At 43.6% G+C, this 14,909-nt stretch overlaps 1 protein-coding gene across 1 annotated transcript in view; it reads left to right on the top strand.

Moving 5' to 3' along the window:
* Positions 1–14,909, top strand: part of RANBP17 (RAN binding protein 17) — a 1,191,453-nt gene that overhangs the window by 976,674 nt on the left and 199,870 nt on the right. The window contains exon 25 of the mRNA XM_085617873.1: positions 5,373–5,539. Within this exon, the coding sequence (XP_085473999.1) occupies positions 5,373–5,539 (167 nt within the window). The remainder of the gene's footprint in view (positions 1–5,372; positions 5,540–14,909) is intronic.

The raw sequence follows: 14,909 nt of genomic DNA on the forward strand, positions 1-14,909 counted from the left end.
CCTGTACCCCTGTACACCACTAATACCTCCGATTTGTCATAGCAGGCAAATATTACCAGTTCAAATTTCTACCATTCGGGGTGACCACAGCACCACGAGCTTTCACAAAATGTTTGGCAGTAGTTGCAGCACATCTGCGAAGACAAAACGTTCACATATTCCCATACCTGCATGATTAGCTTATCAAAGCCAGTACCCACCTACAGTACACTCAATTGACAGTAGATCTACTTCACAGACTAGGGTTTACAATAAATGTCCCCAAGTCTCATCTTCAACCTCTCCAAATTCAACCTTACTTAGGAGCAATTATTAAAACACAGTTAGGACTAGCTGCCCCCAATCCCGCTTGAGTACAGAACTTTCAGGTAAATCTACCACAGTTGCAACCAAACAAAACTCTTACAGTTTGGACCGTGATGTGTCTGCTTGGAATGCTGGCCTCTTGCATTGCTATAGTTCTTCACGCGAGGTTACACATGCGTCCCCTACAGCAATGCTAGCTCTTCTCTGCCACATTCATCTCTTGGCAGAATATCTGCCAGGAGCAAACAACAATTTTGCAGACCTGCTTAGCAGGATGCAGCAACAGACCCACGAGTGGGAACTCCACCTACAAGTCCTCCTTCCCTACTTTCAAAAGTGGGGCTTTCCTCAAATAACACTTTACCCCACAGCCTAAAACACAAAATACCCAAACTTCGCCTCCAGGTACACAGACCTGTTATCTAAGGGCAATGCACTATGGATGAGTTGGTCAGGGACATTTGCCTACGCTTTTCTACCTCTCCCTCTTATTCCGTTTCTGGTTCTTGGACTCAGGCAAACAACTCTCACCATGATCCTAGTAGCTCCCACTTGGGCGCGCCAGCCCTTGTTCACAACACTACTAGATCTCTCAGTAGTTCCACACGAGAAGCTCCCCAACAAGCTGGACCTTCTCACTCAGAATCAAGGACAAATCAGACACCCAGACCCCAAAACTCCCAATTTAGCAGTTTGGCTCCTGAGGTCTTAAGAGTTTGGCTATCTTAATTTACCACAAGAATGTATGAACATTCTTAAGCAAGCACGCAAAACCACAACTAGAGCAAGTTATGCTGCAAAATGGAAGTGTTTTGTTTGCTACTGCCAACCTAAACAAATTGATCCTAAAAAAGCCACAATGCAAGACATTATCTGCTACCTACTTAATTTGCAAAAGGCTAATTTAGCCTACACTTCCATTAGGTTACACTTCGCTACAATGGCTGCCTATCCCTATAATAGACAGCATCTCTCACTGTTCAAAATCCGAGTCATTAAGGCATTCATAGAAGGTCTAAAAAGAGTAATTCCTCCTCAGCACACCCTGTGAACCGCAACCTTGTTCTAACTAGACTCATGGGATCCCCTTCTGAGCCTCTTCACTCATGCCCCCTTCAATTTCTTTCATGGAAAGTGGCATTCTTGGTTGCCATTATCTCACTCAGGTGTGTTAGTGAGGTCCAGGCTTTACCGTTAGAAGAACCATTCTTCCAAATACATAGGGCTCGTGACTCAAAAGACTTCTTCAAAGAAAAACAACTTGCACAACTCCGGACCCATCTCTAGATGGCAGGAGTATGCAGAGAATGCGAATCTACAGCACTATATGCCATGAACAGATGCTTACAGGGGAAGTAACATAATCGTTTCCTGCCAGTACTGGGAGAGATAAAATAATAGAAATGCAGAAATGCACCAGTTATTTAATCTCTCTCGTTGTTTTGAAACACTGGCAGATTAAAAAAAAAAAAATACCTCTTTAATATTTTCTCTGCTCTGTGGTGATAAGACAGCACACAAAACTTTATTTAACGTTGAGATTTGAGAGCCTGGGTGAGATGTCAGTTACCTCTCACAGCCTTGTCCAAGAGTGTATTGGTTGTTAAGTCCCCTTTACCCCTCAGCTCTGCCCAAGGCTGAAAAAAGGACATTTATGCTTTCATTTCTTTTTTTACCAGTTTTGTTTTACTAGTGCCATCTTCTCATTTGTGAAAAGTGCACATGGGCTGCTGTCCCCTATTCTGAGATTTCCTTTGCCCTCTTGAATTTGGAGAATGAAGGGTTCCAGGTCAGCTGCCTACAGCCCCACTGAAATGTTCACAATTGAAGAGGGGATGCCAGGGCAGCTGACAGTTGTCCCAATATCATCTTCACTACTCAGAGCAGGACAGCGGTAAGCAGTCAGGTTTCAAGTGCCTCCTTCAACGTCACAAAAATTAGGGCGCCTAAGTCCAGGCCTGGGAAGAATAATGGCAGCCTGGTGCCATTTGCTCACAGTATACTGGGGCAGATATTACCTGAAGCTGCTTTCCTTCACCTTTATTCTGTTGAGGGTGATGGTGGACCATATTAGGTGAGAGACATCTGTGGTCCTGTTTGCAGTTGCTACCAGTGCCCCGGGAAGCTGTGAGCTGCCCCACGCACTTATTTCAAAGGCAGAAGACAGAAACACAAATCCACTCCCCTTAGGTACAGCAGGGGTGGAGAGAGGGAGCTTAAACAATTCTTCTTGCCCATGGGGAAGGCCAGGAGGGTTTATACAAAAATTAACAATGCTACCCAGCCCTTATGTAAGATGAGTAGGGTGAAGAAGACTAGCCTTGCAATTCCCCGACTTTGGGCAAGTGGGTAACACATTGATGCCCCTGCTCCTTGGGCAAGACTGAAAGACTACTTCATAGAGACATTAATACCCATAAATGTCTGTCCCCACTTATGACCTTTACTTTATAGAGACATTAATGCTAAAAAATAACTTTTACTGCCTGTGGTTATTCATACTCTTAATGCTGCCAACATTGAGTCTCATTAGTGAAAGGATGTTAATTACTGCATGGGACAATTGCTGCTCATTACTGCTTTGGGTCATTAAAGCTTTCTCATGAATGCTGCTGCCATAGAGTATTATTATTGCTTGAAACCATTGCTGCTCATTACTGCATGGAGTCATCTGTGCTCTTCTGTGCCTAGATCCATTGTTGCGTGTCAACACCAAGTCTGTTAAGCCTTAGTGCTACCTCTGTTTCAGGAAACACCTTAAAAGCTTCATTTTCAGAGACACTTTTTAGCTCACCTCCAGATTCTTAAGAATACTCCTTTCAAAGAGCCTGGAACTGTACTGCCTCAAGTCTTTCATTTTATTGACGTCTATGAAGAATTATTCCCGTGTTTATTGTTCCATCCTACTCCCATTGCGGGTCTGGTCTATCCTGCCTGATACTGATCCTACACTGCATAGTCTGTTACCTTGATTTCCTTTCCAATAGTGCTCTGAATTGGACGTGAGGTGGCATGCTGGTGCTATCTAAAACTCCTTAAATAAATTCATTCATGGGCCAGTATTAATGTTCCTTAATGACTGGCAACATTGTTATTCATTACGCATTAATTTTAGGGACATCTGATAGAGACATCTAGCCGCAGATTCCTTAACTTAAAATATCCCCAGGTGTCAGACTGGATCTGGAAAACTTTTTCCCCAGCAGTACCTCTGCACGCCGGGGGCCGGCATCTCCCCGGGTCCGTCCTGACGTCGTCCACGGAAATGACGTCAATGGAGCCATATAAGTCTCCCTCGGCGTGCATTCCTACTAGGAGACGTTGATCTTAATTAGGACCAAGAACTAGTGGCACTGAGATTGGTTTTGGAACCCCAAAAATATGCACTGGAAAATAATTGTTAATGTTCAGTCATGGTGTACTTTAATTGACCTATTTTCTGTATTTTGAGGCCCTGTCAGTCTTCCAAAACATTAAGCAAAGTTTTTTTTCCAGTTAATATATTAATGACCTGAGTGTAGTTTAATCAGCTGCCACCAATATCTAGTCATATATAGTTTAATATATCATGTTTGTTATATTCAGACTACCCAGCACATAGCTGCTGCACGAGAGCTGTCAGAGACTAATCTTGAACGAATATGTGTTATGGAGCCCAAGATTTTCCAATTGCACTCAACTGGGGCGATGTGATACTGTGGCCTACACTCATTATTAACCATCCTAGCCCCCCTCTGTGTAGAAGATAGCTAGTCCTCTTCATTATAATCTGCTACACACTAGCCAAGAAGCAGCCTCTTGAAGGCCTGTGAGCTCACTACAACCAGCCAGGTCTGCTACAGTGTCATCAGTGTGAGAAGTGCTTGTTCTAGACACCTACAAGGCAGTGATCTTGAAGCTGGTACATAGGTTTATAAAGCACTACTGCTTTGACAGCCAGGTCCCATGGTAAGGTCACTTTGTCCAATCGGTTTAAGCCCACTCAATACCCTCCTCTTGGGGGGGGGCGTGTACTGCTATAAGGTCACTTTGTCCAATCGGTTTAAGCCCACTCAATACCCTCCTCTTGGGGGGATGGGGGCGTGTACTGCTATCTATTCTAAGGGTAAGGATCCTGGAGTTAAAGATATCCATCAGAAGAGCAAGTTGCCTACCTCCAGTAATGCTCTTTTTGATGGATGCTCTATCGAACTTGATATTCCTTAATGCCCTCCCAGCTCTCCGTTGTGTTTACTGGCCTCTCTAACATCAAAAAAGGTTTTAAGTTAAAAGATCAGCACATGTCTGATGATTTGTATTTCCCTCTGATTCTGAAGGCATGGGAGGGGAGAGATACCAGAAACTCTGCATAGGGGTGGCACTTATATACTTTTCAGCTGTTTCACTTAAAATGCATTACATAGTCACCTCGGATTGAAAACAACAGCACCTACCACCATGAAGGAGCATTACTGAAGAATTCTCCAGATATAGTCTGGTGCCTGTGAATATTCTAAAGGTGACAAATCTGCGATTAGATTGAGTATCCACCAGAAAGAGTGTTTCCCAATGTAGACAACGTTTTCATTAACAACATATGAGTCTAGAGAACATTTTCTTAAGATTTGCCATATGTACTAATCTTCATCTTGCATTACATTGAGGCTGCCGTGCTGTGGATGCTTGTTACTTTCATAGATGCGTTTATGCTCCTCTCTCTTTTGATTATGGTCTTTGATTTACTGTGGTACGGCTTGTGCTTCAGCTAAGCTATGTGGATCCGTAGGATTTCCACTCAGGGATATTTGCAAAAATAGAAAATAACTAGGAAAATGGTAAATAAAAAGTCAATTCAGAAAGAGGATTTGCAAAATGTGATTAGTGCTTATTGATACGTGCTTAAAATTGATTAGGTATCCTGAGATAGAAAAGATTCCCAAAAAACTGCAGCATATTAAATGCACGCGATTGACAAACTAAAGTAAAAGGAATGGTACTGACGAATTCATTTTAATTTGTGTAACATTGCTGTTCTTCTTCAAGGGTGCTGTTACAAAAGATGAATAATCCTTTTCATTTTCTTATAGATACAATCGTCTGTTCAAGCTGTTGCGCTTGTTTAGACTACATTGTTAGCTACCTCTTCAAACATCTAGCAAAAGAAGGAAAAAAATCACTAAGGCGTAGAGAAATATGTCAAGATGGGCAAAGGCTACTGCACTTCATGCAACAGAATCCAAATGTACTACAACAGGTAATATTATTTGTGGGGTTAATATATAATCCTCCATGTATATTTTTTATTTTTCCAATTTTTTTTGTCCCATGCGGCCTGGGAAGTGCATTAATTTCTTAAAATGATGTGCAGTGAAACAGCCAAAATCTTTAAGTTCATAATTATGACCCTCTAGTGTGCTCAGTACATCAGTGCACATATGAAATCTCTCCTTTCAAAGTAACCAAACTATTACAATGGATAATACAAAAAGAACCTTGGTTAAAGCATAGCAGCAGGTAACCAGCTACAAACAGAAACACTCCCGTTGTATATGTTTTCATGGTCATTCATGCAGTGTGAGCAATATCAGCACATGCCTCTCTCTTAAATTGCCCTATGCATTTTTAATGAAATGTTCCACCACACTTATTGTAGACTTTCAACATGTTTACCTTATATCGGAGTGTGTGCTAGGCAGGTTGTGTGCATTTTTGTGAACGGATCTGAATGTCCTCATGAGTTGTTTTTTTTTACTTTAACTAGTACTGACTCTACCATACTCCTGATTTTGTTTTAATGTGTTGTGTTTTCAGATTTTTTTAATAGCAGGACACAATCTGGTTTCTTCTACTCTTGGCATTTTTCCCTCCTCACTTCAAAGTTCATGATCCGTAAAAGTGAGCAGTTTGCATCTCCCAGATCTATCACACCTCGGTTATCAATGCCTCCGACACACTGGTACGCCTTTGAGGCTGGTGGGAGGGCTGGTTGGGGCCTCTGGAGGAGGAGGCGGATAAGGGAGACTCAGGGATGGCACCTTGGGTTCTCACAATCACAATCTCCACTAGACTTCGCCTGATACAAACCTACTACCTCCACTGTGCCTGTCTCACTCTGAATCAGTAGTACAGAGCGGGCCTCCTCCTCAGTCACACATGCTTTTGCTGCCTGCATACTCCTGCATGGTTTGGTCATGCCCCATGATCACACGTTATTGGACCAATATCGTGCAGGAGCTAACTGAGATAATGAGATGGTCGGTGGAACTATTGCCCCGGATGTTGCTCCTGGGTGTCTTTAAGGGTGTGGGAGGATCGCGGGTGGACCGGGCACTTCTGGGGACAGCTACCACAGTGGCCAAACTGGACATTGAAGACTGTTGGAATACTTACCGGCCCCGTACACTGTTGTGGCGAAGGGGAGTGGACTGGTGTGCGCAGCAAGAGAAACCTGTGTTTGAAGCCAGAGGCTGCCGCTCTAAGCATGAACCGATTTGGGGTAAATGGTGGGGATACTTTGGTTTGACTTAGCCACTGTAGATTAGTTTGTACGGCACCTAGTCGCTAGCCTTACTTGCTTCATTTGACTTTGCTGTACTATTTGCACTCCTACTGCATGATGTAACTGTGATATTGCTGTGAGAGTGTGTGATTTGCTTTTCATAAGGAAAATAAAAATCGGTTATCAAAAAGTGAGCCGTTCATAGTAAACATAAAAAGCTGAATCCTATTTTGATATGTTGTCCCAGAGGTCCCATGACTTCCGTTCCTCTTTGATCTTTGTTTGAATCACCTTGACTACACACCTAAGGATATGGTGACAAACATTACTTTATTAATGAACTTCTTGCATTGCGTTAGTTTTGTTTATAAAGCCTCACTTTTCTGGAGAGATGACAAATATAGCACACTATTGAAGAGATCTTCCCTCTGTCAAAACTACAGGCAAAAACAAAGTTGAACCATAGTTGACCTTGCATTTATAATATAATGGTTTCTTCATGGATATAACAAATGTCATGCTCTATATATTCCTGCAGTTTGCATGATACTGCCATTGCTTTGTAACTCTGGCATCCTACCTGCTCTTTAACACTCCAATCTAGTGTCATGGCCAATGAGTGGTGCGATTTGCCCAAGAAATTGCCAATAAATTGGCAAACCGTGATGTCAGAGAACTGCCACGTCAGTTCACGCTTACAATCAAGAAAACATTGCTTCCAACCCTCTCATTCTAACATAAACCATATTAAACTGAGCATCCTTGTACATTTCAGTGTAAATGAACGGCAACAAATGGTGCTTTAAGATTTGCTTAAAATTGTTCCTCACAGTTCTGGTCTTCAAAGCAGGGGTGTTTTGTAATGATGAATTCTCTACATCAGGCCCTTGGGCTACTGGTAGCTCTCCGGCTACCTGTAAGTAGCTCTCTTGTGTGTATCCAAGCCTACCAAATAAGAACCTTTTTCTTGGTTAAATTAATGTAAGTATGCCAGAATTGTATATTTAAGATAAAAATGTGTGTATTTTTAGAACTCCTCAGCTGACGTTTAGAGAAAAATGGCTATATTTCTAAAATATATTTAAAGCTGATTTCCGGGTGATAATTCATGTGGGGAGACTGGTTACTATTATCATTACTTTCGTGTCCGAGGTATTTAGCTGTCTCTGTTTTGTATTACCCTTGTAGAGGCATTCCAAATTAACAAAGCCTTTTTTACATTGGCAACCCTGTTTTGATGCACTGAGGTGATCAGTGCTAATACTTTTAGATATGGTGACCACTAATGTATTCTTATCAAATGTGGTCTCTGTTACAACACTAATAATATTGGTAGCTCAGAGAGATTTTCTTTGAACACAAGTAGCTCTTGTTGCAGAAAAGGTTGGAGGCCCCTGCTATGCATCCTTGTTCTTGATTTGATTTTTTTCAAAAGTTTTTGGATGCTATTGCACGCATGCAGGGGAGCTCTGAAACTGCTGTTCTACTGTCTGTGCTTTCCGTCGATTTGCATGATAGCTTCAAACTATCCCTCAACTATCATTTTATCAAAATTATTTCCGAATTGTCATTTTGACAAGTCACAAACTTTTTCAGAGATATTTTTCTTTCATAATTGCTTTGAATCCATGCTATTTCTGAGGATTGAACTTCTATTTGAATTAAAGTAACCACAAAATGCTGTATCCTTTCATTCATTTGCTAATACAACTTGACTAATGAGCCATTAAAATATGCATATATAGAATAGATTTTTCTGGGCCTCCTAGCTGCCTTCTTCACTATCAACCATCCTTCCCTCATATGCACCCAGGAGTCTTGAAAGGAATTCGCCAACAATGTATTTTACTAATTCTCCAGCATTTCTGACCTACATCAGTTTGTTCACATAGGCAGGTCATAGTCCTGAAAGATCCATATCACCTGCAAAGTCAACTAGGATTCTATAGTGTCGCCTGTCATTTTCAACCTCTACATAGAGCCTCTTGGTGCTCTTCTTATAGGTAGCAGCATCAACATTCACCAATATGTTGAGGATAAACAATACTACCTAAAAGGTTCCTATGGTTCAGATATCTAACGCCTGAAACACTGCCTGCACTTCATCCAAAGCTGGATGTTCAATGCCTCCCTAAAGCTCATCCTAACAAGGACAGAATTTCTGTAATTTGGCAAGAACAAGAGACAAAAAAAGTGCAAAGGTGGCTCAGTGACATGAGCCAAGTCACTTGGATTCACCCTGGACACCATCCTCACCTTCAAGAAACGTATTGCCAAAAAAAAAAAGAAAAGGAACAACCCAATATCAGCTCTTGCTTCAAAAGAAAGTGATATAATTGCTTCCAGAAAGTGACTTCAGAATTGCTGTGCAAGCCCTCGTACTCTCACATCTGGATGGTGTGAACAGCCTACTCCATGGCCTCCCAGATTCGACACTGGCGCCTCTAAAGCGCATGCTACATGCTGCAGCATGTCTCATCCAGGGCCTGACGAAGTATGATCACATCGCCCACATACTAAAGGAACTCCATTGACTCCCCATGTCCGCCCGCACCATCTTCAAGCCCGGCTGCTTCATTGACAAACCCATCCCTATTTACCCCAGGCTTATCTTGCAGAAACGCTTAACATCTCTGGTGGTTCTCGGCACCCGCAGCGAGGGCACTGTTGGACCTGGCCCTTATTGCAGGTATATCCCCAAACATTTTGCATTCATCCTGTATATTTCCCCCTTTTTTTGTTGGCTTTTGGATTGTGGGCACTTTACCTCTGCTAACCAGTGCTAAAGTGCATATGCTCACTCCCTGAAATGTAATGGAATTATTTTTTTCCATGATTGGCAGTTTGATTTGCTAGTAAGCCCTTAGTACAGAGCACCATGTGTGCCAAGGGCTTGTAAATGAAAGCTACTGGTGGGCCTGCAGCAGTGATTGTGCCACCCACACGAGTAGCTTTTCAAACATGTCTCAGACCTGCCACTGCAGTGTCTCTGTGTGCAGTTTTAAATTGCCATTTCAACCTGGCAAGTGCAAGTTCTGCCCAGACTCAGACCTTCCCTGTTATTACATATGGCACCCCTAAAGTAGACCCAAGGTAGCCCCATGGGCAGGGTGCACTGTATTTTAAAAGGTTTGACACATACTGTTGTGTTGTGAATGTCCTGGTAGTGAAATACTGCCAAATCCTTTTTTCACTACTGCAAGGCCTATCTCTCCCAAAGATTAGAATTGGAGCTGCCTTGTAACATCTTACAGGAGTATCTGCCATTTGGAGCTCATAGAAAATTGGAATTTGGTAACTCTGGACTCACAATTTAAAAATACATCTTTTAGTGAAGTTGGTTTTTAAATTGCAGATCTGAAAATGCCACTTTTAGAAAGTTGGCATTTTCTCACTTTAACCATTCTGTGCCTCTACCTGTCGCTGAATGCATGTATGGGTCAGGATGACAGTTGGGCTTTTTGTGCATTCACTGTAGACTGTCACACAAAGGGAGCCGAGGCATGCCCTCCATATCCTGATGGTGTATCACTATCTGATGGGCCTTCCTGAGCTAGAATGATGAGAGGAGTTGAAATTGACACCTACATTGGGATGTGCCTGTCCTCATACAAAGAAGTCTCCACCCCCCCTGTGGTGTGTCTGGATCCAGGTCAGGGAAAGGCAGGGCCCTGTGCACTACAAAGACGTTCCTTTGAAGTTTGTCTACTTCAAAGGCTGAAATGGGTATACATACTGGACCTGTGACACCTTATACTCAGAGCACTTCTGAGTTGAGGACATTCTGCCAGGAAGAAGAGCTGGATAGCTGTCAGGAGGGACTGCCACTTTTCTGTTTGCTTTGCTGTGTTGGCCTGCTGCTTCTGTCCTGGAAGTGAAAGGACTAGACTGTGTTTTCTACATCCAGCTTCCAAGGTTCTCCAAGGGCTTGAGTTAAGCTTGCCTCATGTTAAGAAGTCTCAGAGCCATCAAAGACCTGCAACCCCTGGGCCCCTTTGCTGAGGAGTCCTACTTGCCAAGTTATGCCAACTCCAGTTCCTGGGCCTTTGAAAGTGAGTTTGGGGTGCTACTAAGCAGCAACCAAGGCACCAACGCCAATCAACTACACAACTGGCACCTGTCTGCAACCCTGCCGCTGTGCCACAGCCTGCACCGGATCCATGGTCCTGTTCAACACACCTATCTCAACTTGCACCACAGGCTCGCTCCGACGACGCAGCGCCTTCAAAGCTCCGCCATGGCACGTGTCTCGAGCACCACACCACAGAAGTCTGTGGCACACTGATCCGACTCCGATGCCTGTGGCCTGGTTCGACATCGCCGTAAAACCAAAGCCTCACGGCATGACTTTTGACACCTCATGGACGCCATTCCTCAGTAAGCAACCAAGGTACTGCACTTGCAACCGCAGCATCACCTCCCCTGCCACAGTAAGGAACCGAGGCATCACCTCTCCTGCAGCAGTAAGGAACCAGCGTCTCACCTCCTCTGTGTTTTGCATCGTCTTTGTTTTTCAAGCCGCCTCCAAGGTACTGTACTGGGGTCTGCCCGACTCCCTAACCGGTCCTCGCTCCATCAAGGCTGAACTAACTTTGTGTTGTCGTCAACGTCAACCACATCCAAATAGCCCCAGTTGGAACTATTTTTGATTTTTCAGAGCTATACTTGATTTGATCTTTAAAAGGTAATATCTTAATTTGTGTATTTGTTGTTTTGGTCATGTTTGATTCAGATGAATATTGGATATTTTTCTAATCTGGTGTGGAGTCCTTTTGCAGTGTTTTCACTGTTACTGTGTGTGTGTGCACAAATACTTTACACATTGCCTCTGGGAAAAGCCTGACTTCTCTGGACAAGCTACCAAGAGCGGCTTATCTTTGGGGTGTAACTTATTTGCCCTGACTAGAGTGGTGGGTTCTGCCTGGCTTAAGTGCATACCCTAGCCAACCAGAAACACTTTTTCCAACGGGCAATATCAACTATAGACTAAGAAGTGTGAAAAGAAAAAGAGCCAGCAGGCCTCTTCCGCTCATGCAGTCAGGATCTGGAACAATGTCCTTGTTTGTCTCCATTCGGCTGGCTCAACACTGCTCCAATTTAGGAAAGAGCTGAAGATGTACCACTCTAAACAATAGTACATCACAAGGCATCAACAGTTCACAAACCAGCTGCCTCTCTAGTCACTTGCTGACTTTATGTGGGACATATGTACATACAGTCTCGACTAAAACTCTTCCTCTGTGACTGTGATTATTCTGATTACATTATAAAATATGAATTTGTTGAAACACTAGAGAGTCAGGCAGCTGTTGGACCAGAATATTGTTGGGATGGCAACATCATCTGCATGGTGTACATTTGTTATCCCCTGCCCTGAGTGCCCGATAGTGAGTATCTGATAAACTAGGTTTTGATTTTGGCCCCAGCCTCCCACTTATCTAGTTTATATGTGAAGTCATAGGCCTTTCCCTTGACGTGACTGAGGTACCTGATCTGTCCTTGAACTGGAGGATCGTACAAAGCGTGCCCTCCAGCTCCTGGACATGGGTGTTGCATGTAGAGTGGTGGTTGCAGCATACCAGGTTTTGTGAATCAGTACTTTTTAGCCATATTACTAAAGTAGAGGGCTATGGGCCCACTTGTGTGAAGTTTTGCATCTATGCGCTAAGCGAGATCCTAGTGCTAGCATCCTAGTACATGGAGATGAGTGTGTGTTTAGCATGTGTAGTGCATGCATTGTCTGTGGGCTAGAACCAGAGTAATGGATGCCTGTGGGTTTAAATTTGGAAGCACCTGACCCGACCTTGTGCACAAGATGAATACGAGGTTGTTTTCTCAGTCAGTAAAAGTGTATTATGGACATTCCTGAAGCTGGAGGGACGAGACCTAGACACTAAAGTGGGAAAAGTGGAGGAGACCGTTCCCTTTAGAAATTTTTCAACACTATCTCAGCATGCCAATAGGTGGGCTGTGCGGCTACACTCCGATGCTGTTTGACTCCAGAAATGACATGTGGAGCCTGTATAGGCATCACCCCTACACACTGATGTGCACCACCAGACTCAGATCTGGAGCTCTTTTTCTCTCTGGGACTTACCTCTATTTTTTTCCAAGATTTCTCAATCTGCAAGGGCTATCTGATAGAGACATCTAGCCGCAGATTCCTTACCTTTGAATTATCCCCAGGCGCCTGCAAAGCTTCTACAGCAATACGTCTGCACGTCGGTAGAGGGCATTGAACGACCTTGTAGCGACGGCGTTAACCAGGTGTGATGCCAACAGAGTCCATATATCCTTCCCTGACTCGCTGAAATCAATTTCTTCCTTTTCGAGCTTCCACTCGGATTCGGAGAGCGAGACCTCTGCTCATTTTAGGCCTATCACGATGTTTGTCGCTGACACAGTGTGTCAGGGTCTATGCCACAACTCTCCTCTCTTGGCTATCACAATATACCGGCATGACTCATATAGTTCCTCCCAATTTTTATGAATGAACAAACATCTCATACCCTGACTTTTTACTATATTACATGCTATTGGTAATAGCTGACAGCAGCTGGTGTTCCCCGGTTTGCTTGAAAAGGCTTAATAGCTTTTAAAAATGTTTTAGCATGCATATGCAAGGTCAGGTTTCAGGCGCCACAGAAACATCCAGAAAATCCACCAGAATAAGCATTAAGCAACCGGCATAGATTGCCTCAGCGTGAACCTTCCGGAAACAGCTCTCATCAAATGAATCCCCTAAATCTGTTCCTTGCTATAAGCAATTAGAATGGGACCTTTGTGAAGATTCTAAAAAACCCTTCTAGAAGATAGCCTCATCAAATTAATCATCTGCACCTGTTCCTTGTATAAGCAATTAGAACGCAACCTTTGTGAACCTTCTAAAGCACCTTCTAGAAGGCAGCCTCATCAAGTTAATAATCTGCACCTGTTCCTTGTTACAAACAATTAGAATGTGGCCTTTATGAATGTTTCAATGCAGTCTTATTTAAAGACCGTCCACACTACTCCTCTTTGCCTTCCACTTACCTGTTTCCTGGCTTCAAGTATTCTGTCTTACCAACTTCCTTGATCCCCACGCTTTGACCTCACCACAAAGGACGTCCGGCATTAGTCTTGCACCTGGATAAAAAAAAAAAACAAGAAAAAAAGGAGACTTGATTTTACTATGCGCTGAGCCTAGGCGCAACATTGTGCTGCAAACAAAAAGTAACCATTGTTTTTGTTCAACTTCTACATACTGTTCGCAGAGCTCTGAAAGAGAGGACCAGGGTGAAGCAAACCCAACCAAATTTGCATGTGGGTTTGATGCTGAAATCATACTCCCTACCGTTTCGAAAATGTTGATAAAGCAGCCTTGACTGACAATCTAAATGAAAACAAAACAACAACAACAAAATTAAAGGTTGGTTGAGATTTGAAAAGCTTTTGTGAGAGGACACCTTAAGAGACAGATAATACTAGGCTAAAGCCTAATTATTTGTTTGTTTATAGGTACCAAATCTGCTGGTATCATTCATCAGACTGGTTTGAATGCCTGCCGCAGTGTTGCTGTTGAGTAGACGAGCCACAGCATCTTTGTCTCTACACGCTCTCTCCATCCCAACCCCCTTACCTGTGGGATTTTCCACCGGAGGAGTGTCTCCTCCTGTAATCCGAGGGCAAGTCTCTGTAGGATTCGGGAACTAGCGTTGCCACCTCATTGGAATCATCTAGGATCGAGGTAGGTGGCTTATGACGCAGTGTGCCTTTTTCTTGCGGTTTTCAGGGACCTGTGGACTTACATGTCGACCCCACACCCTCATTCTATTTGCATGTGGTGCCTGGGCGTGTACCGTGACTCCGAAAGGTGTGGCTCATGTCTTCAGCTTCGGTTATCGGCGTTGCAGGAGCACCGCATGACTTTGTTAGCGGTGTGGTGGTCGAAGTTCCCTCGTCGGTCACGGTCTTCTTCTCCCCCTGAGGACTGCTTGAGGGCCCCCTCCCAAAGTCACGCCATAGGCAGTTGGAGTCACAGTCTTCCCCGACTTTACCGCGTACACGCAGTGTCTCTGACATGCCTTCAATTTCTCTGGTTGCTGAGTCCGAACAAGAGTCTTCCCCACACCTTCCGGTATTCCCT

The sequence above is a fragment of the Triturus cristatus genome, chromosome 7 (assembly GCF_964204655.1).
Source record: "Triturus cristatus chromosome 7, aTriCri1.1, whole genome shotgun sequence".
NCBI lineage: Eukaryota > Metazoa > Chordata > Amphibia > Caudata > Salamandridae > Triturus > Triturus cristatus.